The following is a 23,217-nucleotide window of genomic DNA, read 5'->3' on the forward strand; positions in this document are numbered from 1 at the left end:
ATTGTAGCTATCTTAGGTTTTATTTTTATTTCACAGGTAAGTTTGTATTTATTTTAACTAGGTAGACTAGTTAGTAAATAGTTATTAACTATTTACTAACTACCTAGCTAAAATAAATACAAATTTACCTGTAAAATAAAACCTAACCTTACACTACAATTAAATAAATTACATTAATTAAATACAATTAACTAAAAAGTAATAAACACTAAATTACACAAAATAAAAAAGAAATGATCAAATATTTAAAGTTATTACACCTAATCTAATAGCCCTATCAAAATAAAAAAGCCCCCCCATAATAAAAAAAACCCTAGCCTAAACTAAACTGCCAATAGCCCTTATAAGGGCCTTTTGCGGGGCATTGCCCAAAATAAATCGGCAAAAACGAAATGGATGGCGCTGGTCTTGCAGAATAGTTAGTTTCTAATGATAAATAGAAATGGACTTGATGTGCAAGTTAAATCTGTTGCAATAATGTGCAATATACTCACTCCTTAAGTAATGTGAGTCCTGCTTCTATGGTATATCCCTTTGCGGTGTGTCCCTCTCCAAAGGAAACAACAAGGTGGTTTTCAACAGGGCTGGAAAAGGATTAGAACCTCATCAGCAGTAAAGTAATAACTTTAAGTTGAAAAAACAAGTAGTAACTTACTTATCCAGAAAAGCAAGTCCGGCTCGTCACAGAAAAAAGTGCTTTCAAATGTAAGAGATAAAAAGTGGTTTATTGTAGCTCTACGCGTTTCAACGCTCAAGCGTCTTTTTCAAGAGCAATAAAAGACAATAAAAACAAGTAACAGTTTGTATAATGCTGTGACAAAGTAGCCGGAATTTATACAAGTGTATCGATGTTCTAATTTCCTGTCTGTGGCAGGAAATTGGACTCACATGAAATCAAAATGAAAATAAAATACAATTTCTAACTGAATGTTTAGGCCCAACCTTATTCTTAACATTGTTAAATCTTTTTATGTCGCTTAATTAAATTGTAAAATGTAATATTTTGTATTTGGTTCGGCATAAACATGTACAATAGGAAATAGCCAATCAATGAATTCTTTCGAATTTTTATCCAATAGAAAGACAGAGTTGAATTGAGTCCCCATTCGAGTATTCTTTGAGTTAAAGTTCCCTTTGAGGTCCGCTTTAAAGTCACGTGATTCTTTTGACCAATCCCCTGATGTTGCAGAGTTCTCCGTTAATCTGTGACGTTACGTGGACTCGTTAGTCACGTGTTTTTTCTGACCAATCTTTCTCTTAGCTCTTAACCAAATATGCCGATATGAGGAATTTAGATTTAACATTCTATAAATAGAAAAAACAAAGAAGCGGCAGTGTCCATTCCAATCATATGTGATAACAAAAAATGGTTACATTTTATCTAGCAATTTTACGGCAACTTTAAACATATATACAGCCTGATGATAGAAAAGTTTATGCAATAATATTTGCGTTATAAGGACTTTGAGACATATTAAAGACTGACATGTAAAATGTAATAGTAAAAAAAGGAACTTTTCTTAGGTTTTATCTATAGTGCAAAAACTTTTGCAACAACTTTAAAAGTGCATACAACCCGATGACATAAAAAAGTTTGTGCAATGATGTCTGCACTAGGAACATATTAAAGACCACAGAATCAATTTTGGTCACATAAAAAGGAACCTTGCAAAATTTTGTTTAAAGTATGAAACCTTTTTAGAGAATTTAAGAGAGTGGCAGTATCCATTAAGCTCACATATGCATAAGCATGATGGCCTTATATCTAACGTTTTTACAGTGACTATATAGGAATAAAGGCTTCTCAATAGCATGGAAAACTATGTTGAAGGATATGTGTGGTTTTATGTAGTTTAAATTAATGTGAGAAAAAGGTGTTATTTTCATAACCTATATGAAAAAATATATAGATTGTGAGATTCAGGTGTGAAATTATCTTATTTGCTTTTATGGATAATTATATCCAATAATTTAATAGTGAAAAAAGGAGATTGTTTTCCTGAAAAATAAATTAAAATTAAAAATAAAAAATAAAATAGAGAAAATAAACTTTAAAGTATCATTAGTGAAAAAAATTATCTGGATTATTTTTATGGATATATTACATCCATATTGTGCTTAGAAAAAATAATAAAAAGGTAAAAGTGACCATTGAATCAAAGTATGCAGACTCAATATTCGTAATAATAATACTATGTGTGAATTCAGTGACTTACTAATGAATTATTTATTAGTGGTAAAAGGTTACTTCCTATGTGAATTCTCAATTCCCTAGTGAAACTAATTTAAATAAAATAATTTAAATAAAAGCTGCTATTCTAATGTCTTTGTTTAGCCCCCAATGATTATAAGTTCTTAGTGTATGGATCCACCATAATTCTCTCTTGTTTAACTCATCTTCCAAATGTCCTCCTCTCCAATGGGTGGTTACCTTCTCTATTCCTATCCATGAAAAATTCTTAAAATCAAATTTGGTACAAGTATTGCAATGTAAAGGGACCCCATGGTCCTCATGTCTTTTCTCTATTTTATTAAGGTGTTCTAAAATACGGGTCTTGAGAAATCTGGTAGTTTGTCCTAAATATTGAATCTGGCAGTTACATTGCAATAAATATATAACATTTTGAGTCTTGCATGTGATGAAATGTTTGATTATGTAGGTTTTGCCTGTTACAAAGGAAGTAAAAGATTTTTGAGTTCTTTTTGTATAATTGCAACCTTTACATTTTCCACATGTATAAAAACCTTGTAAGTTAGATATACTTAAAGGTGGTTTGGGGGCCATACCTTTAATTAAAGAGGGGGCCAATTTTTGTTTAAAATTACTGCCTCTTCTATATGTAATTTGAGGTTTGATAGGTATGATTTTACTTAAGAATTCATCATTATGTAGAATGTGCCAATGTTTATTAATGATTTTATTAATTTGATGGTGCCCTGAATTGAATGTTGTAATAAATCTGGGGAAAGAGGATTGTTTATTTGTAGTGATTTTATGTTTTGCCAAAATTAAATTGCGATCCTGATTTTTAATTAACTGTCTATCTACCTCAAGACTGCTTGAAGAGTACCCTTTTTCCAAAAATCTTTTTTTGAGTAGTAGTGATTGTTCCTCGTAATCTTCTATTCTATCACAATTTCTCCTAATACGTTGGAATTGTCCTCTGGGGATAGACCTTAACCATGATGGATGATGTTGACTGTCATGTTGGATGTATGTATTTGCATCACATTCCTTGAAGTGTGTTTTTGTATGTATATGTCCATCAACGATTGTGATGGACAAATCTAAGAAGATTGCTTTGGTGTTATTTATTTCTGGGGTCAAAATGATGTTCATATCGTTTTTATTCAAATCTTTAACAAATTGTTGGCAATTTTCTATATTTCCCCTCCAGATACAGAGGACATCGTCGATGTACCTCCGCCATGTCACCAGGCTCGCCCCAGCCACGTCATTGGACCATACGTAAAGATGTTCAAAATGGTCCATGTAAATGTTGGCGTAGCTGGGGGCGAACCTGGTGCCCATGGCGGTACCGCAGATTTGTAGATATTGTGAATCATTGAACCAGAAAAAAATATGAGTCAACATAAAATCTATAGCTGCCAAAATAAAATCTAACATTTTTTCAGATAAATTGGGATCTTGGGTTAATTTCCATTTAATGGCTGTTAGGCCTTTTTGATGGTCAATTATGGAATATAATGATGTAACATCCATGGTAGCCCATAAAAAATCAGGTTCCCATTCTAATTGTTTGATGATATTGAGAACACTGGTGGTGTCTTTTAAATATGATTTGGAATTTTGTGCATAAGGCTGTAAAAAATAATCTATAAATGCAGATAAATTGGAAGTTAATGAGTCTATGCCACTAATGATAGGGCGACCTGGGGGTTGAAGGGGATTTTTATGTAACTTTGGCAAAAAATAAAATATAGGAGTTTTTGAATTGGTTTTAAACAGAAAATCATATTCTTTTTCATTGATAACTTCTCTGTCTAGAGCTGTTATCAATAATTCTTGTAATTCTTGACTGAATTCTTTTTTGGGGGAGTGGTTTAAAATATGGTAGGTGTTGGTGTCTGATAGAATTCTGTTGGCTTCTTGTAAGTAAAAGGCTCTATCCATGATGACTACCCCTCCCCCCTTATCAGCTTCCTTTATAACGATGTCCTCCCTCTTATTAAGTGTTTTTAAAATTTCAGATTCTATTTTTGATAAGTTATAGTGTTTGGGTTGATGTCTCATGTTTTCTATGTCTTTCATGATCAATTTCCCAAAGACATCTATACAAGGTCCTTTGAAATGACTGGGATAGAATTTTGAGGGATTTTTAAATTTGGTCCTTGGATCATTCTCAGGAGGTGTATAGCTTAAAGTTTCCTTTTTAATAAAGAAACGTTTGATGGTTAAATTCCTGATGAATTTCTGGGCGTCTATGAATAATTGGAAAGTATTTACTCCTTGGGTTGGGACAAATTTTAGTCCTTTAGCTAGTACCCGTGTTTCTTGGTCAGTAATTGGCTGTGATGACAGATTATATATCTTACTTAAAATGTCTTTTTCTCATGTGTCTTGCCTCCACCTCCTCTTCTCCCTCTAACTGATTTGGGGTCCTTTCTCGTTTTTTTTGGGTTGGACCTGTTGTCCTGATTCCTGAAATGTGGGGTGTGTCTGTCTGGTAATGCAATGGGACTGTCTTGATTCCTGAAGTGTGGGGTGTGTCTGTCTACTGGTGTATTGGGACTGTCCTTCTGTAGAGGAGCAAATCTGTTGTGTTGAGACCAATGTTGATAACTCTGTGAAAGGTCTCTACAATAAACACTCCTTTAATGGAGACAAACATTACACTGGCAATAAACCCTGGGAAAAGAATAGAGTTAATTATAGGACTCAACAGGGATCGAATAGACAGTCAAATCATTATGATAAAAATCATGACCAACATATTAGAGATAGGGATAACTACAATAGATATCCAAATAGCCATTCATATAGTAATTATGATGCCAAACAGGATAATAGAAATACATACAATTATGATGATAGATCACACCATAAGGATTCATACCCTTTTCCATCACATCAAAATTGGGACAAACACAAATCAACACCTCATACCAATCAACATTGGTCTCAACACAACAGATTTGCTCCTCTACAGAAGGACAGTCCCAATACACCAGTAGACAGAGACACCCCACACTTCAGGAATCAAGACAGTCCCATTGCATTACCAGACAGACACACCCCACATTTCAGGAATCAGGACAACAGGTCCAACCCAAAAAAACGAGAAAGGACCCCAAATCAGTTAGAGGGAGAAGAGGAGGTGGAGGCAAGACACATGAGAAAAAGACATTTTTAAGTAAGATATATAATCTGTCATCACAGCCAATTACTGACCAAGAAACACGGGTACTAGCTAAAGGACTAAAATTTGTCCCAACCCAAGGAGTAAATACTTTCCAATTATTCATAGATGCCCAGAAATTCATCAGGAATTTAACCATCAAACGTTTCTTTATTAAAAAGGAAACTTTAAGCTATACACCTCCTGAGAATGATCCAAGGACCAAATTTAAAAATCCCTCAAAATTCTATCCCAGTCATTTCAAAGGACCTTGTATAGATGTCTTTGGGAAATTGATCATGAAAGACATAGAAAACATGAGACATCAACCCAAACACTATAACTTATCAAAAATAGAATCTGAAATTTTAAAAACACTTAATAAGAGGGAGGACATCGTTATAAAGGAAGCTGATAAGGGGGGAGGGGTAGTCATCATGGATAGAGCCTTTTACTTACAAGAAGCCAACAGAATTCTATCAGACACCAACACCTACCATATTTTAAACCACTCCCCCAAAAAAGAATTCAGTCAAGAATTACAAGAATTATTGATAACAGCTCTAGACAGAGAAGTTATCAATGAAAAAGAATATGATTTTTTGTTTAAAACCAATTCAAAAACTCCTATATTTTATTTTTTGCCAAAGTTACATAAAAATCCCCTTCAACCCCCAGGTCGCCCTATCATTAGTGGCATAGACTCATTAACTTCCAATTTATCTGCATTTATAGATTATTTTTTACAGCCTTATGCACAAAATTCCAAATGATATTTAAAAGACACCACCAGTGTTCTCAATATCATCAAACAATTAGAATGGGAACCTGATTTTTTATGGGCTACCATGGATGTTACATCATTATATTCCATAATTGACCATCAAAAAGGCCTAACAGCCATTAAATGGAAATTAACCCAAGATCCCAATTTATCTGAAAAAAAGTTAGATTTTATTTTGGCAGCTATAGATTTTATGTTGACTCATAATTTTTTCTGGTTCAATGATTCACAATATCTACAAATCTGCGGTACCGCCATGGGCACCAGGTTCGCCCCCAGCTTCGCCAACATTTACATGGACCATTTTGAACATCTTTACGTATGGTCCAATGACGTGGCTGGGGCGAGCCTGGTGACATGGCGGAGGTACATCGACGATGTCCTCTGTATCTGGAGGGGAAATATAGAAAATTGCCAACAATTTGTTAAAGATTTGAATAAAAACGATATGAACATCATTTTGACCCCAGAAATAAATAACACCAAAGCAATCTTCTTAGATTTGTCCATCACAATCGTTGATGGACATATACATACAAAAACACACTTCAAGGAATGTGATGCAAATACATACATCCAACATGACAGTCAACATCATCCATCATGGTTAAGGTCTATCCCCAGAGGACAATTCCAACGTATTAGGAGAAATTGTGATAGAATAGAAGATTACGAGGAACAATCACTACTACTCAAAAAAAGATTTTTGGAAAAAGGGTACTCTTCAAGCAGTCTTGAGGTAGATAGACAGTTAATTAAAAATCAGGATCGCAATTTAATTTTGGCAAAACATAAAATCACTACAAATAAACAATCCTCTTTCCCCAGATTTATTACAACATTCAATTCAGGGCACCATCAAATTAATAAAATCATTAATAAACATTGGCACATTCTACATAATGATGAATTCTTAAGTAAAATCATACCTATCAAACCTCAAATTACATATAGAAGAGGCAGTAATTTTAAACAAAAATTGGCCCCCTCTTTAATTAAAGGTATGGCCCCCAAACCACCTTTAAGTATATCTAACTTACAAGGTTTTTATACATGTGGAAAATGTAAAGGTTGCAATTATACAAAAAGAACTCAAAAATCTTTTACTTCCTTTGTAACAGGCAAAACCTACATAATCAAACATTTCATCACATGCAAGACTCAAAATGTTATATATTTATTGCAATGTAACTGCCAGATTCAATATTTAGGACAAACTACCAGATTTCTCAAGACCCGTATTTTAGAACACCTTAATAAAATAGAGAAAAGACATGAGGACCATGGGGTCCCTTTACATTGCAATACTTGTACCAAATTTGATTTTAAGAATTTTTCATGGATAGGAATAGAGAAGGTAACCACCCATTGGAGAGGAGGACATTTGGAAGATGAGTTAAACAAGAGAGAATTATGGTGGATCCATACACTAAGAACTTATAATCATTGGGGGCTAAACAAAGACATTAGAATAGCAGCTTTTATTTAAATTATTTTATTTAAATTAGTTTCACTAGGGAATTGAGAATTCACATAGGAAGTAACCTTTTACCACTAATAAATAATTCATTAGTAAGTCACTGAATTCACACATAGTATTATTATTACGAATATTGAGTCTGCATACTTTGATTCAATGGTCACTTTTACCTTTTTATTATTTTTTCTAAGCACAATATGGATGTAATATATCCATAAAAATAATCCAGATAATTTTTTTCACTAATGATACTTTAAAGTTTATTTTCTCTATTTTATTTTTTATTTTTAATTTTAATTTATTTTTCAGGAAAACAATCTCCTTTTTTCACTATTAAATTATTGGATATAATTATCCATAAAAGCAAATAAGATAATTTCACACCTGAATCTCACAATCTATATATTTTTTCATATAGGTTATGAAAATAACACCTTTTTCTCACATTAATTTAAACTACATAAAACCACACATATCCTTCAACATAGTTTTCCATGCTATTGAGAAGCCTTTATTCCTATATAGTCACTGTAAAAACGTTAGATATAAGGCCATCATGCTTATGCATATGTGAGCTTAATGGATACTGCCACTCTCTTAAATTCTCTAAAAAGGTTTCATACTTTAAACAAAATTTTGCAAGGTTCCTTTTTATGTGACCAAAATTGATTCTGTGGTCTTTAATATGTTCCTAGTGCAGACATCATTGCACAAACTTTTTTATGTCATCGGGTCGTATGCACTTTTAAAGTTGTTGCAAAAGTTTTTGCACTATAGATAAAACCTAAGAAAAGTTCCTTTTTTTACTATTACATTTTACATGTCCGTCTTTAATATGTCTCAAAGTCCTTATAACGCAAATATTATTGCATAAACTTTTCTATCATCAGGCTGTATATATGTTTAAAGTTGCCGTAAAATTGCTAGATAAAATGTAACCATTTTTTGTTATCACATATGATTGGAATGGACACTGCCGCTTCTTTGTTTTTTCTATTTATAGAATGTTAAATCTAAATTCCTCATATCGGCATATTTGGTTAAGAGCTAAGAGAAAGATTGGTCAGAAAAAACACGTGACTAACGAGTCCACGTAACGTCACAGATTAACGGAGAACTCTGCAACATCAGGGGATTGGTCAAAAGAATCACGTGACTTTAAAGCGGACCTCAAAGGGAACTTTAACTCAAAGAATACTCGAATGGGGACTCAATTCAACTCTGTCTTTCTATTGGATAAAAATTCGAAAGAATTCATTGATTGGCTATTTCCTATTGTACATGTTTATGCCGAACCAAATACAAAATATTACATTTTACAATTTAATTAAGCGACATAAAAAGATTTAACAATGTTAAGAATAAGGTTGGGCCTAAACATTCAGTTAGAAATTGTATTTTATTTTCATTTTGATTTCATGTGAGTCCAATTTCCTGCCACAGACAGGAAATTAGAACATCGATACACTTGTATAAATTCCGGCTACTTTGTCACAGCATTATACAAACTGTTACTTGTTTTTATTGTCTTTTATTGCTCTTGAAAAAGACGCTTGAGCGTTGAAACGCGTAGAGCTACAATAAACCACTTTTTATCTCTTACATTTGAAAGCACTTTTTTCTGTGACGAGCCGGACTTGCTTTTCTGGATAAGTAAGTTACTACTTGTTTTTTCAACTTAAAGTTATTACTTTACTGCTGATGAGGTTCTAATCCTTTTCCAGCCCTGTTGAAAACCACCTTGTTGTTTCCTTTGGAGAGGGACACACCGCAAAGGGATATACCATAGAAGCAGGACTCACATTACTTAAGGAGTGAGTATATTGCACATTATTGCAACAGATTTAACTTGCACATCAAGTCCATTTCTATTTATCATTAGAAACTAACTATTCTGCAAGACCAGCGCCATCCATTTCGTTTTTGTCTATTGCTTATACAGTCCTTGGGGAGAGACTGAGGAAGGGCAGCGGTCACTTCATTTAACAAGGAGAGTATTGTTTTTTAGTACATTGTGTTGAGCATATTTGTTTTTTCTGTTAACATCTACTTGTTTGCCACACACATTTGTACAGTTGACCAAAATAAATCGGCTCTTTTAACTGTAAAAAAATACAAACAACCCCCCAACAGTAAAACCCACCATGGGTTCCTCTAAAGGGGTGGCTGGAGAAGTTGAAGGGGTAGAGGACACTGCAGAAATAGGACGGGAGGGAAGGACTATCCGAGTTCTGTCTCTCTCGGCTTGTCTCTCCTGGAAGCGAGAGTCTAGACTGATGCAAAGTAATATAAAGTCATCCAAAGAAGAGGGAATATCACAAGTGAGTTCATCTTTAATGCGTTCATGCAGACCCCTCCTAAAGGCTGCCTTGAGGGCACTGCCATCCCAACTGGCCTCTAGTGCCAAGGTGCGAAACTCGATGGCAAATTGTGCCACAGTTCAATTGCCCTAGCGGAGATCTAGGAGAGAAAATTCTGCAGCAGAAGTACAGCCAGAAGTCCCAAACACAGAAATAAGTGCAGAAATGAACGCATCAGCATCATTCAGGAGTGGAGCGTTCTGTTCCAAAAGGGGAGAGACCCAGGCTAAGGCCTTGTCTTTCAGTAAGGAAATGACAAAGGTGACCCTTGACTGGTGAGACTGAAAGGCGCGAGGATCATTGCAGAAGTGAAGCCTGCACTGGTTAAGAAAACCCCTACAGTCAGTAGTACCTTCATACTTGTCCGGCAATGGTATACAGGGTATAATTCCAGAAGCAGGGCAAGAAGCCGCAGCAGTAGGAGCAGAGACTGGCAGTACAACAACAGGAGTGGTATTCCTCGCTGCAACTAGTGAAGAGAGTTGAGCGGTTATAGCCTCTAATTTGGAATCCATACTCTGCATCTGTGTGGTATGGGTTCCCAACATCTGTCCCTGAAGATAAACTGCTCTTGCCACCTCATCTGGCTCCATGGCCCAAGTATAACGTTATGTTTGTGGGATATTCCACTATCAGACCAAACTCGGCCAGTAGTCTTCTTATCCTGGCGTCGAGACGGAATGATAGGGAATATCCCAGAGCAGAGAAAGTTCGCAAGATAAGGTAAGCGGCACTCACCACAGGCAGGATAGTCTTCGGTGGCAACAGGCAGGGAATCAGAGAAAGGCAGTTCAGTGGTAAACCACAAGAAGAGTCAGGCAGGCAAGGTTTGGTAACAGTAAAGCAGTCCAAAGGTAAACCACTAGAATGGTTAATCCAGAACAATAGGGGTTAATCATCAGAGTGGTCAGACAAGCTGAGTTCAGCAGCAGTATATCAATCCAGTAGTTTAGGGGTTAACAGGCAGAGTGGTCAGACAAGCAGAGTTCGGCAGCAGTATATCAATCTAGTAGTTTATGGGTTAACAGCCAGAGAGGTCAGACAAGCAGAGTTCAGCAGCAGTATATCAATCCAGTAGTTTAGGGGTTAACAGGGAGAGTGGTCAGACAAGCAGAAGTCAGCAACAGAATATCAATCCAGAAATCGGCAATCTATCACACCCAGGAGCACACAAGGTAACACCTATACTTGGGCAGTAATAGATTGCTGAGTGGCAACTTACATGGGTGCAGGATTCGCACCACAGGGGATCCCAACCGGCATCACAGCGGAGAGCGTGCGGTGGTGATGTCAGCGGCGCACGCAACAGGAGCCGACACAGCCCCTGACAACAAGCAGGGAAGGAGGCGCTGCATCCCTAGCAATTGCTAGTGCAGCGCGGTGTGACAGGGAGAATGTGGTGTGGTAGTTAGTTTGTTGTTTCCCTTGCCGTTGTTCAGGGAGAGGTTTTTATTTGTGTGCTTCTAGAGAGTGGGACTTTTGTCTCCTCAGAGGCTTTTGTGCTCAGTGGCGTCCAGAATTTAGAGTGATCTCTAACTGGAATCCTTATGGTTCTAATTGATGGGCAGTTACCTTGTCCTCTTTCCATATTTTTGTTCTTCCTGCTTCTGTTGAAGTAGTTTTTTATCTGGATTCCGGGTTGTGTCAGGCTGTGGTGCCATCAGAATGGGCCTCCTTTTTATTCCCGCCCGTTTGCATTCCGTGTCCTCTATAAGCTTGGGTATTGATTTCCCAAAAGTAATGAATGCAGCTATGGACTCTCCCCGTTTTAAGAAGAAAAACTTAAATTATGCTTACCTGATACTTTTCTTTTCTTCTGTACAGGGAGAGTGCACAGCTCCCCGCCCATTTTTTTCTGTGGGCGGCCTTAAATTCTTTTTTATTCGTACTTCTGGCACTTTTTTTCACCCTAATATTTCTCCTACTGTTTGTTGATCCCTTGGCAGAATGACTGGGGGATGAGGGAAGTGGGGGAGGTATTTAAGCCTTTGGCTGGGGTGTCTTTGCCTCCTCCTGGTGGCCAGGTTCTGTATTTCCCAAAAGTAATGACTGCAGCTATGGACTCTCCCCGTACAGAAGAAACGAAAATTATCAGGTAAGCATAATTTAAGTTTTCTGGTATCTAGGGGGTTAATATATACAAACACAGCCTGCAACTGCGCACAGTGTAGCTGTCAGTAACAAGTTGCCCAAGCAGGGGAAGGGCTCACAGCCTTGCACAGGACTGCAGACAGCTCAGCTAAAGTGAATCACTGAGGAGGGAGCTGCTGTCACACTGCCCTCTAGGTCAGTGCTCTTTTTCTGCAGAGGAGAAAAGTACTGAGCTTTACTTCCAAACATATCTGTCAGGCAGATAAAGCTAAGTACATGCAAGCTGAAGTGGGAACTCATATTGCTCATCTACTGTCTGTAGATTCTTCACCACACACTTCAGCTGAAGAGAGGTGGAACACTAAGAAGGCATTTATTAAACACAGGACTTATTGCAGCAGGAATACCTACATTATAATGTGCCTGGACATTTCTGTTGCACCCCCTGCTCACGCTTATGAATATTAGGCTAAAAAAAAAAAAGCTGTTTTAGCATAACTGGTATTGTAACTTGAAGGAACGTACTGTAAAATTTTGTTTCCAGTTATTTGTTTTACCAGTTAAAGGGTAGAAAATGTATGGAAATTTGCTCCATGTTTATTTTTGTATAAAAAATAGCTGTGTTTGCCCTTTTGAAACCACAACCCATTAAAATGGGCTACGTTTGTAGGGATTTCATTATCTTATCACTCTAGAGAAATACCAACACTTTCTTATCTCTTGTCTGAGCAGGGTCGGCTCAAGATATTGTGCTGCCTGGGTCAGAGAATTCAATAATCCCCCCCCCCCCAGTAGTAACATTACTGATTATCATATCAACCTACTAGTCTGTCCGCTGACCTTACTAAGCCTGCCTACTTGCATGCAATCAATGCTTTTGTACAATTGTGCAATAAGTGGGAAGAAATTTAGGGAAGAGATGCACTTGTCCTACCTTGAATAGCGGCCCTAACCAGTTCTGTATGATGAGGTTATGCTGCTGGGAACCTGTGACTTTCTCCACAGAGCAAGAGGACAGGAGTGGTTTGGGTCTGACCGTGACTGACAAAGTCACTGAAGTGCTGCCACTTGTCAAGTGCTGCCTGGGTCCATTTGGTCCCATTATTGAGCAGGCCCTGTATCTGAAATAACAATTGAAAATGTTAGTACCAATCTCTTCCACCCGCTCCAATGAAAGTGTGATTTCTTCTGCTGGATTTTGATTGCATAGCTTTTCTATATCTTATACTGCAGTAATGCGGTAAATATGATATTTGTAAACATTTAATACACTCCAGCAGGTAAAATTGTTCATTGTGAATATATTAAATGGAAGCACATTTTACAGTACACTAACCCTTTAAATAAAATAAAAGTGCATATTTGTGCATAACTATTGAGTAGGGAGATAGATTGCTCATTGGTACAGCAAAGAAAATGTCTGCCTTTAAAGTGATGAGTTAAAGGGACATTAAATATAAAATTAAACTTTCATGTTTTGGATAGAGTATGCAAACAAATTTGATAATAGAAGTAAAACAAATGTAAAATTTGTTGTTCTATCTGAATCATAAAAGTTTGATTTTGACCTTACTGTTTCTTTAACTTATCAATCTAAATTAAATAATTAGTAAGCCTTGTGGACTTATTTGTATCATTGTTCTAAGGAAAGGTATTGTCATTTTAATTGTTGCAGGGATTTTTTTTTTTTATTACAGGCTCTTTGCTCAGATCAAGACCTTAAAGATTTGGGAATTCCATTAGGCCCACGAAAGAAAATTCTACAACGTATAAAACAAGAAAGAGCATCAAAGGTAAATTGTTTATCTTTTTAACCCTTTATGTTTTGTATCCAAACATAACACAGACAATTGCAGAGGGAAAAGGTTGATGTGTAATACTACTAAGTCTGCAGCTCCTCTTGTTTCTAGCATTCAGCAGTTGCTTGGAACTTATATAAGCACATTTGTATTAAAAGGACATTGAACCCAATGTTTTTCTTTTGTGATTCAGATAGAGCATGCAATTTTAAGCAACTTTCTAATTTACTCCTATTATCAATTTTTCTTTGTTCTCTTGCTATCTTTACTTAAAAAAAGAAGGCATCTAAGCTTTTTTTTGGTTCAGTCCACTGGACAGCACTTTTTTATTGGTGGATGAATTTATCTACCAATCAGCAAGAATAACCCAGGTTGTTTACAAAAAATGGGCCGGCATCTAAACTTACATTCTTGCATTTCAAATAAAGATACCAAGAGAATGAAGAAAATGTAATAAAAGGAGTAAATTAGAAAGTTGCTTAAAATTGCATGCTCTATCTGAAACACAAAAGAAAAAAATTGGGTTCAGTGTCCCTTTAAGAACGTGTCCAACATTACACCCAACATCTGTGACTGGGTATCGGGGATTGACAGTTTTGTGAGTGGAGCCGTGTTGGGATTATGGGTAGTTAGTGGGCGGGGTTGTGGGTGTTTCTGGTTGGTTGGTGGTTGTGCCTGTGCAGTTTATGGGCGAATCTGGGTGTTCCATGGGTGTGGCTAAGGAGAAATTCGGCAAATAGGGACATATGCTGTTCTCACAGGGACAGCAGGACAGAGCTCAGATTTAGGGACTGTCCCTCTCAAATAGGCTTAGCTGGGAGGTCTGCCAAAGATTTGTTATACTTTTTTTTTTTTAACAGAACTTTGTATTAACTTTGGTGCTAACCTTTGTGGCTCTTTAATCTGGCTTTAAAGGGACATTAAACACTTTGAGATGGTAACATAAAATTATAAATCGTATATTTAAAATAAACTCTGCAATAAAAATTATTTATTTTGTCCCCTTTTACTGTAATTCCATTCTGAAATTATGAGGTTTTCAGTTGCTGTTAGAAATGGAAGTGCAGAACACTGTTATATTCCACACAGCTATTGACTTAACACTCTAGTGACCTATGTATAACTGTACCTAATTGGCCACAGCAGAGAAGGTAACCTAAGTTACAACATGGCAGCTCCCATTGTTTTATAGACACTAAAACTTTACACTTATTTTGTCAATATTTAAACAGCTAACGAAACTTTAAAATACATCTATGTTATTCTTTGACAAATCTTTTCTTTAAAAGCATCATTCTATCTAGCATGTATTTCCTTTTTTAATTTCCCTTTAAATATAATAATATTGTGTTGTCATTTATATGTTTTTGTGTTGTGTCCAATTGAATTTTAAGCAGAAGTTTATAAGTTTGTTTACTTTATAGTTTTTTTTAAAGTATTTTTAGTGTGGTGCTTAATCCATACTTTTGCTTTAGTGTATTTCAAGGACACACTTTATTTTCCTTGTGTATATTTTGTTGTGTGGAAACCAACACCATAGTGATTTTATATTTTATTGATTCAATTATTTTGATGTTAGTTCTATAAAGCAACACTTTATTTTCCTTGTGTATATTTTGTTGTGTGGAAACCAACACCATAGTGATTTTATATTTTATTGATTCAATTATTTTGATGTTAGTTCTATTAAGCAACACTTTTATATGTGTGTAGGCTGCTTAAAAACAGTAATAACTTTTACTAGAAGCTTTTTAGATAATAGAAGTATATTGCAAAATGCTCCTATTTATAATTGAAATGCACCTATGCACATTTACATTTTTACCTTTCTATCTCTTTAAATAAAAAAATCCTTTTTTTTTTCGTTTAGTTTAATCATGCCTTTTTACAAAATCCATGTCTAATTCAAACTCTTATAAATTCAATCTGCTGAGTCAGATAAAAACAAAGCAGTTGACAAACAAAAATGATATTCAATTAAAAATAAACACTGTGTACAATTGTTTCTGTAAAATTAAAGGGACAGTCAAGTCAAAATTAAACTTTCATGTTTCATATAGAGCGTGCAATTTTAAACAACTTCCCATTTACTTCTGTTTTCAAATTTGCTTCATTCTCTTGGTATTAAGTGTTGTTTTAAGAGAAATCAGCCTAATATCCCCATATTGCTGGGCATTGAGGATGTGAATTGAGGAGAATATTTGACCATATACACAAACATATTTCTGTGGTGGGACTGCAGTATTTATATCTTACATACAGTCGGCTAGATTACAAGTTTTGTGTTATGGTGCGTTACGGCTATACTGCTGAAAAATTGGCCATTGTGTGTGGAATGGCATATTACAAGTCGCGGCGGTATAGGTATACTGCAAGCATTAAAGCCTGTAACGCATGATCCATTCCGCACTCAAAAAATGACGTTTGAGTGCCGTATTACAGGTTGTGCGGTCCGGCTAAAATGCTTGTGTTATGGTCTGTTTCGACACAATCCATTCAGTGATCTGAGACCAGTAGTTATGGATTTTGCGAAACAAAAATATTTCACAAAACTCATAACTAAAATGTTACAAAGTACACTAACACCCATAAACTACCTATTAACCCCAAAACCGCCACCCTCCCACATCGCAAATACTATATTACACCTATTAACCCCTAATCTGCCGTCCGCCCACATCGGTGACACTAAAATAAACCTATTAACCCCTAAACCGCCGGCCCCCCACATCGCCAAAACTATAATAAAGTATTAACACCTAAACCTACAGCCCCCCCACATCGCAACTAATAAACTAAAACTATTAACCCCTAAACCGCCAGCCCCCCACATTGCAATTAATAAACTAAACCTATAAACCCCTAAACCACCGGCCCCCCACATCGCAAAACACTAAATTAAACTATTAACCCCTAAACCTATGACCCTTAACTTTTAATTAAAAGTTACAATATAATAACTATGTTAAAAACATAATTTATGCTTACCTGATAAATTTATTTCTCTTGTGGTGTATCCAGTCCACGGATCATCCATTACTTGTGGGATATTCTCATTCCCAACAGGAAGTTGCAAGAGGACACTCACAGCAGAGCTGTCCATATAGCTCCTCCCCTAACTGCCATATCCAGTCATTCGACCGAAAACAAACATAGAAAGGAGAAACCATAGGGTGCAGTGGTGACTGTATGTAGTTTAAAATTAAAAAATACCTGCCTTAAAATGACAGGGCGGGCCGTGGACTGGATACACCACAAGAGAAATAAATTTATCAGGTAAGCATAAATTATGTTTTCTCTTGTAAGGTGTATCCAGTCCACGGATCATCCATTACTTGTGGGATACCAATACCAAAGCTAGAGCATCTATCAGCGTTGCCCTGGGGTCCCTGGACCTGAATCCGTAACAAGGAAGCTTGGCGTTCTGGCGAGACGCCATGAGATCCAGTTCTGGTTTGCCCCAACGATGAACCAATTGTGCAAACACCTCCGAATGGAGTTCCCACTCCCCCGGATGAAAAGTCTGTTGACTTAGAAAATCCGCCTCCCAGTTCTCTACACCTGGGATATGGATAGCTGATAGGTGGCAAGAGTGAATCTCTGCCCAGCGAATTATCTTTGAGACTTCTAACATCGCTAGGGAACTCCTTGTTCCCCCTTGATGGTTGATGTAAGCCACAGTCGTGATGTTGTCCGACTGAAATCTGATGAACCTCATTGTCGCTAGATGAGGCCAAGCCTGAAGAGCATTGAATATCGCTCTTAGTTCCAGAATGTTTATTAGAAGGAGTGACTCCTCCTGAGTCCACGATATCTGAGCCTTCAGGGAGTTCCAGACTGCACCCCAACCTAGAAGGCTGGCATCTGTCGTCACAATTGTCCAATCTGGCCTGCGAAAGGTCATACCTTTGGACAGATGGACCCGAGATAGCCACCAGAGAAGAGAATCCCTGGTCTCTTGATCCAGATTTAGTAGAGGGGACAAATCTGTGTAATCCCCATTCCACTGACTGAGCATGCAGAGTTGCAACGGTCTGAGATGTAGGCGTGCAAACGGCACTATGTCCATTGCCGCTACCATTAAGCCGATTACTTCCATGCACTGAGCCACCGAAGGGCGAGGAATGGAATAAAGAACACGGCAGGAATTTAGAAGTTTTGATAACCTGGACTCCGTCAGGTAAATTTTCATTTCTACAGAATCTATCAGAGTCTCTAGGAAGGAAACTCTTGTAAGGGGGGATAGAGAACTCTTTTCCTCGTTCACCTTCCACCCATGCGACCTCAGAAATGCCAACACAATGTCCGTATGAGACTTGGCAATTTGGAAGTTTGACGCCTGAATTAGGATGTCGTCTAAATAAGGGGCCACTGCTATGCCCCGCGGCCTTAGAACCGCCAGAAGCGACCCCAGAACCTTCGTAAAAATTCTTGGGGCTGTAGCTAGCCCAAAGGGAAGAGCTACAAACTGGTAATGCCTGTCTAGGAAGGCAAACCTGAGAAACCGATGATGATCTTTGTGTATCGGAATGTGAAGATAAGCATCCTTTAAATCCACTGTAGTCATGTATTGACCCTCCTGGATCATAGGTAGGATGGTATGAATAGTCTCCATCTTGAATGATGGAACTCTGAGGAATTTGTTTAAGATCTTTAGATCCAAGATTTGTCTGAAGGTTCCCTCTTTTTTGGGAACTACAAACAGATTTGAGTAAAAACCCTGTCCCTGTTCCTCCTTTGGAACTGGATGGATCACTCCCATAACTAGGAGGTTTTGTACACAGTGTAAGAATGCCTCTCTCTTTATCTGGTTTGCAGATAATTGTGAAAGGTGAAATCTCCCTTTTGGGGGGGGAAGCCTTGAAGTCCAGAAGATATCCCTGGGATATAATTTCCAATGCCCAGGGATCCTGAACATCTCTTGCCCACGCCTGGGCGAAGAGCGAAAGTCTGCCCCCTACTAGATCCGTTATCGGATAGGGGGCCGTTCCTTCATGCTGTCTTAGAGGCAGCAGCAGGCTTTTTGGCCTGCTTACCCTTGTTCCAGGTCTGGTTAGGTCTCCAGACCGTCTTGGACTGAGCAAAAGTTCCCTCTTGTTTTGCATTAGAGGAAGTTGATGCCGCACTTGCCTTGAAGTTTCGAAAGGCACGAAAATTAGACTGTTTGGCCCTTGATTTGGACCTATCCTGAGGAAGGGCATGACCTTTTCCTCCAGTGATATCAGCAATAATCTCCTTCAAACCAGGCCTGAATAGGGTCTGCCCCTTGAAGGGAATGTTAAGCAGCATAGACTTTGAAGTAACGTCAGCTGACCATGATTTAAGCCATAGCGCTCTGAGCGCCTGGATAGCAAAACCAGAATTCTTAGCCGTTAGTTTAGTCAAATGAACAATGGCATCAGAAACAAAAGAATTGGCTAGCTTAAGTGCTCTAAGCTTGTCAAGTATGTCATCCAATGGGGTCGCTTCCTGTAAAGCCTCTTCCAGAGACTCAAACCAGAATGCCGCAGCAGCAGTGACAGGAGCAATGCATGCAAGGGGCTGTAGGATAAAACCTTGTTGAATAAACATTTTCTTAAGGTAACCCTCTAACTTTTTATCCATTGGATCTAAGAAAGCACAACTGTCCTCGACAGGGATAGTAGTACGCTTTGCTAGAGTAGAAACTGCTCCCTCCACCTTAGGAACTGTCTGCCATAAGTCCCGTGTGGTGGCGTCTATTGGAAACATTTTTCTAAAAATAGGAGGGGGAGAGAACGGAACACCTGGTCTATCCCATTCCTTAGAAATTATTTCTGTAAACCTTTTAGGTATTGGAAAAACATCAGTACACACCGGCACTGCATAGTATTTATCCAGTCTACACAATTTCTCTGGCACTGCAATTGTATCACAGTCATTCAGAGCAGCTAAAACCTCCCTGAGTAACACGCGGAGGTGTTCAAGCTTAAATTTAAATGTAGAAATATCAGAATCAGGTTGCATCATCTTCCCTGAATCAGAAACATCACCCACAGAAAGAAGCTCTCCTTCTTCAGCTTCTGCATATTGTGAGGCATTATCAGACATAGCTCTTAAAGCGTCAGTATGCTCTGTATTTCGTCTAACTCCAGAGCTATCTCGTTTTCCTCTAAATTCAGGTAGTCTGGCTAATACCGCTGACAGTGTATTATCCATGACTGCCGCCATGTCTTGTAAAGTAAACGCTATGGGCGCCCTAGATGTACTTGGCGCCATTTGAGCGTGAGTCCCTTGAGCGTGAGTCAAAGGATCTGACATGTGGGGAGAGTTAGTCGGCATAACTTCCCCCTCGTCAGATTCCTCCGGTGATAAATATTTTTTAAAGACAGAATATGATCTTTATTGCTTAAAGTGAAATCAGTACATTTGGTACACATTCTAAGAGGGGGCTCCACAATGGCTTTTAAACATAATGAACAAGGAGTTTCCTCTATGTCAGACATGTTTATACAGACTAGCAATGAGACTAGCAAGCTTGGAAAACACTTTAAATCAAGTTAACAAGCAAATATAATAAACGGTACTGTGCCTTTAAGAGAAACAAATTTTGTCAGAATTTGAAAAACAGTGAAAAAAGGCAGTAAATCAAACTAAATTTTTACAGTGTGTATAATAAGCTAACAGAGCATTGCACCCACTTGCAAATGGATGATTAACGGAAAAAAAAACGATATAGACGTTTTTTAACAGTTACACCAAACTGCCACAGCCTTGCGGTGAGCCTACCTTCCCCAACAAACGATTTTGGAAAGCCTAAGGGTCCTTTAGAGATGTCCTATAGCATTCAGGAGACCCTTGGAGGAAGCTGAATGTCTCAGTCTGTAAAATTCTGCACAAAAAAGCACTAAATTAGGCCCCTCCCACTCATAGTAACACAGTGGAAAGCCTCAGGAAACTGTTTCTAGGCAAATTTAAGCCAGCCATGTGGAAAAAACTAGGCCCCTATAAAGTTTTATCACCAAAGTATATATAAAAACGTTTAAACATGCCAGCAAACGTTTTATATTGTAAATATAAAAGAGTATTACCTCAGAAAGTAAGCATGATACCAGTCGTTATTAAATCACTGTATTCAGGCTTACCTTATCACCAAAGTATATATAAAAACGTTTAAGCATGCCAGCAAACGTTTTATATTGTAAATATAAAAGAGTATTACCTCAGAAAGTAAGCTTGATACCAGTCGCTATAAAATCACTGTATTCAGGCTTACCTTACATAAATTTGGCATCAGCAGCGTTTTCTAGCATTCACATCTTCTAGAAAAATCTTAACTGCACATACCTCATAGCAGGATAACCTGCACGCCATTCCCCCACTGAAGTAATCTCTCCCTTCAGTCATGTGTGAGAACAGCAATGGATCTTAGTTACAACCTGCTAAGATCATAGAAATCACAGGCAGATTCTTCTATATTTCTGCCTGGAACAAAATAGTACAACTCCGGTACCATTTAAAAATAATAAACTTTTGATTGAAGTAAAATAACAGCTACATTTCACCACTTCTCTCTTACTACCTCCATGTTTGTTGAGAGTTGCAAGAGAATGACTGGATATGGCAGTTAGGGGAGGAGCTATATGGACAGCTCTGCTGTGGGTGTCCTCTTGCAACTTCCTGTTGGGAATGAGAATATCCCACAAGTAATGGATGATCCGTGGACTGGATACACCTTACAAGAGAAATAAATATAAACTTACCTGTGAAATAAAAAAACCTATGATTAAACTATCAATTAACCTAACATAACTATTCAAATAAAATAAACTACCAATTAAAAATCCTAAATTAAATGATTAAAAAAAAACACTGGTTAAATGATTAAAAAAACACTAAGAAAAAAATAAAAAACCTAAATTACAAATTTAAATAAAACTAATGCTATGAAACAAAATAAAAAATCTAATATTACAAAACAAAAAACGCTAAAATTATGAAAAAAAACAAAAAAAACTAAGATTAAAAAAAATAAACAAAATTATCCAAAATAATAAAAATTACACCTATTACACCATCTAATAGCCCTATAAAAACAAAAAGCCCCCCAAATAAAAACACCCCATAACCTAACAATAAACTACCAATAGCCCTTAAAAGGGCATTTTTATGGCATTGCACTAAGTTAAACAGCTCTTTCTCCTACATAGGTGTGTCCGGTCCACGGCTTCATCCTTACTTGTGGGAATATTCTCTTCCCTAACAGGAAATGGCAAAGAGGCACACAGCAAAAGCTGTCCATATAGCCCCTCCTCTGGCCCCGCCCCCCAGTCATTCTCTTTGCCGCTCTGAACAAGTAGCATCTCCACGGGGATGGTAAAGAGTTTGTGGTGTTTAGTTGTAGTTTTATTTCTTCTATCAAGAGTTTGTTATTTTAAAATAGTGCTGGCTTGTACTATTTACTCTACAACAGAAAAGTGATGAAGATTTCTGTTTAAGAGGGCTATGATTTTAGCACAAGTAACTAAAATCCATTGCTGTTACCACGCAGGACTATTGAAACCAGAGAACTTCAGTTGGGGGTAACAGTTTGCAGACTCATCTGCTTCAGGTATGACTAGTCTCCTTCTAACAACACAGGCTAATGCTAGATGACAGTCATTTTTCCCCTCAGGAAAAACGGTAAGCCATTTTTCTTTAAACTCAGCAAAAAAGATACAGGCTTCCCCTTTTTAGTTTTTATGCTGGTAGACACTATTATGGGCCAAATCGATTGATTTTTATTATAATATTATGGCATTTGAAATGTTTTATAAGCTTTTATACACTTGGGACGTTTTTTATTTGATCTGGCTTGTTTTAGACGCCTAATCTAGTCAGGAAGGCCCCTTCACTCTAGTATGCTGAGGGAGGAGGCCTCATTTTGGCGCTTCAGCTGCGCAGTTGATTTCAAGGCAGTGCATGCAGATTCATGTGAGAGGGTCCTGTGGCTCAGAAAGTGACTCCAGAAGACTTATTTCTGTGGTGGTTGACCCCTAAGGAAGGTAAAAGCTACAGCAAAAGCTGTAGCAGGGATTGTAGTGTATACAACTGGTTAGATCCAACAATTAGCTCCGGTTTGCTTATTTTAAGGGCTAGAGTCTCCATTTTTGCTGTGCAATACTCTCAAAGCATTAAGACACTGGGGTCCAAATTTCATAAAAATCGGATATTGCCTTCATAGTTTTTTGAACATTCAGAAATAAAGTGTGTCATTTTATTATTTAAAGAGACAGTAACGGTTTTGTTTAAAATCGTTTTTATTGCATTGTTTGCCTGCCTAAATCTGTTTAACATGTCTGTGCCATCAGATAACCTATGTTCTGTGTGTATAGAGACCAATGTG

General features: G+C 37.3%; 1 protein-coding gene across 1 annotated transcript in view; it reads left to right on the forward strand.

Annotated features, from left to right (window-relative positions):
- DDHD2 (DDHD domain containing 2) overlaps positions 1-23,217 on the forward strand; it is a 658,501-nt gene that overhangs the window by 319,115 nt on the left and 316,169 nt on the right. The window contains exon 11 of the mRNA XM_053718087.1: positions 13,773-13,868. Coding sequence (XP_053574062.1) covers positions 13,773-13,868 — 96 coding nt within the window. The remainder of the gene's footprint in view (positions 1-13,772; positions 13,869-23,217) is intronic.

The sequence above is a fragment of the Bombina bombina genome, chromosome 6 (assembly GCF_027579735.1).
Source record: "Bombina bombina isolate aBomBom1 chromosome 6, aBomBom1.pri, whole genome shotgun sequence".
In the NCBI taxonomy this organism is placed as follows: Eukaryota; Metazoa; Chordata; class Amphibia; order Anura; family Bombinatoridae; genus Bombina; species Bombina bombina.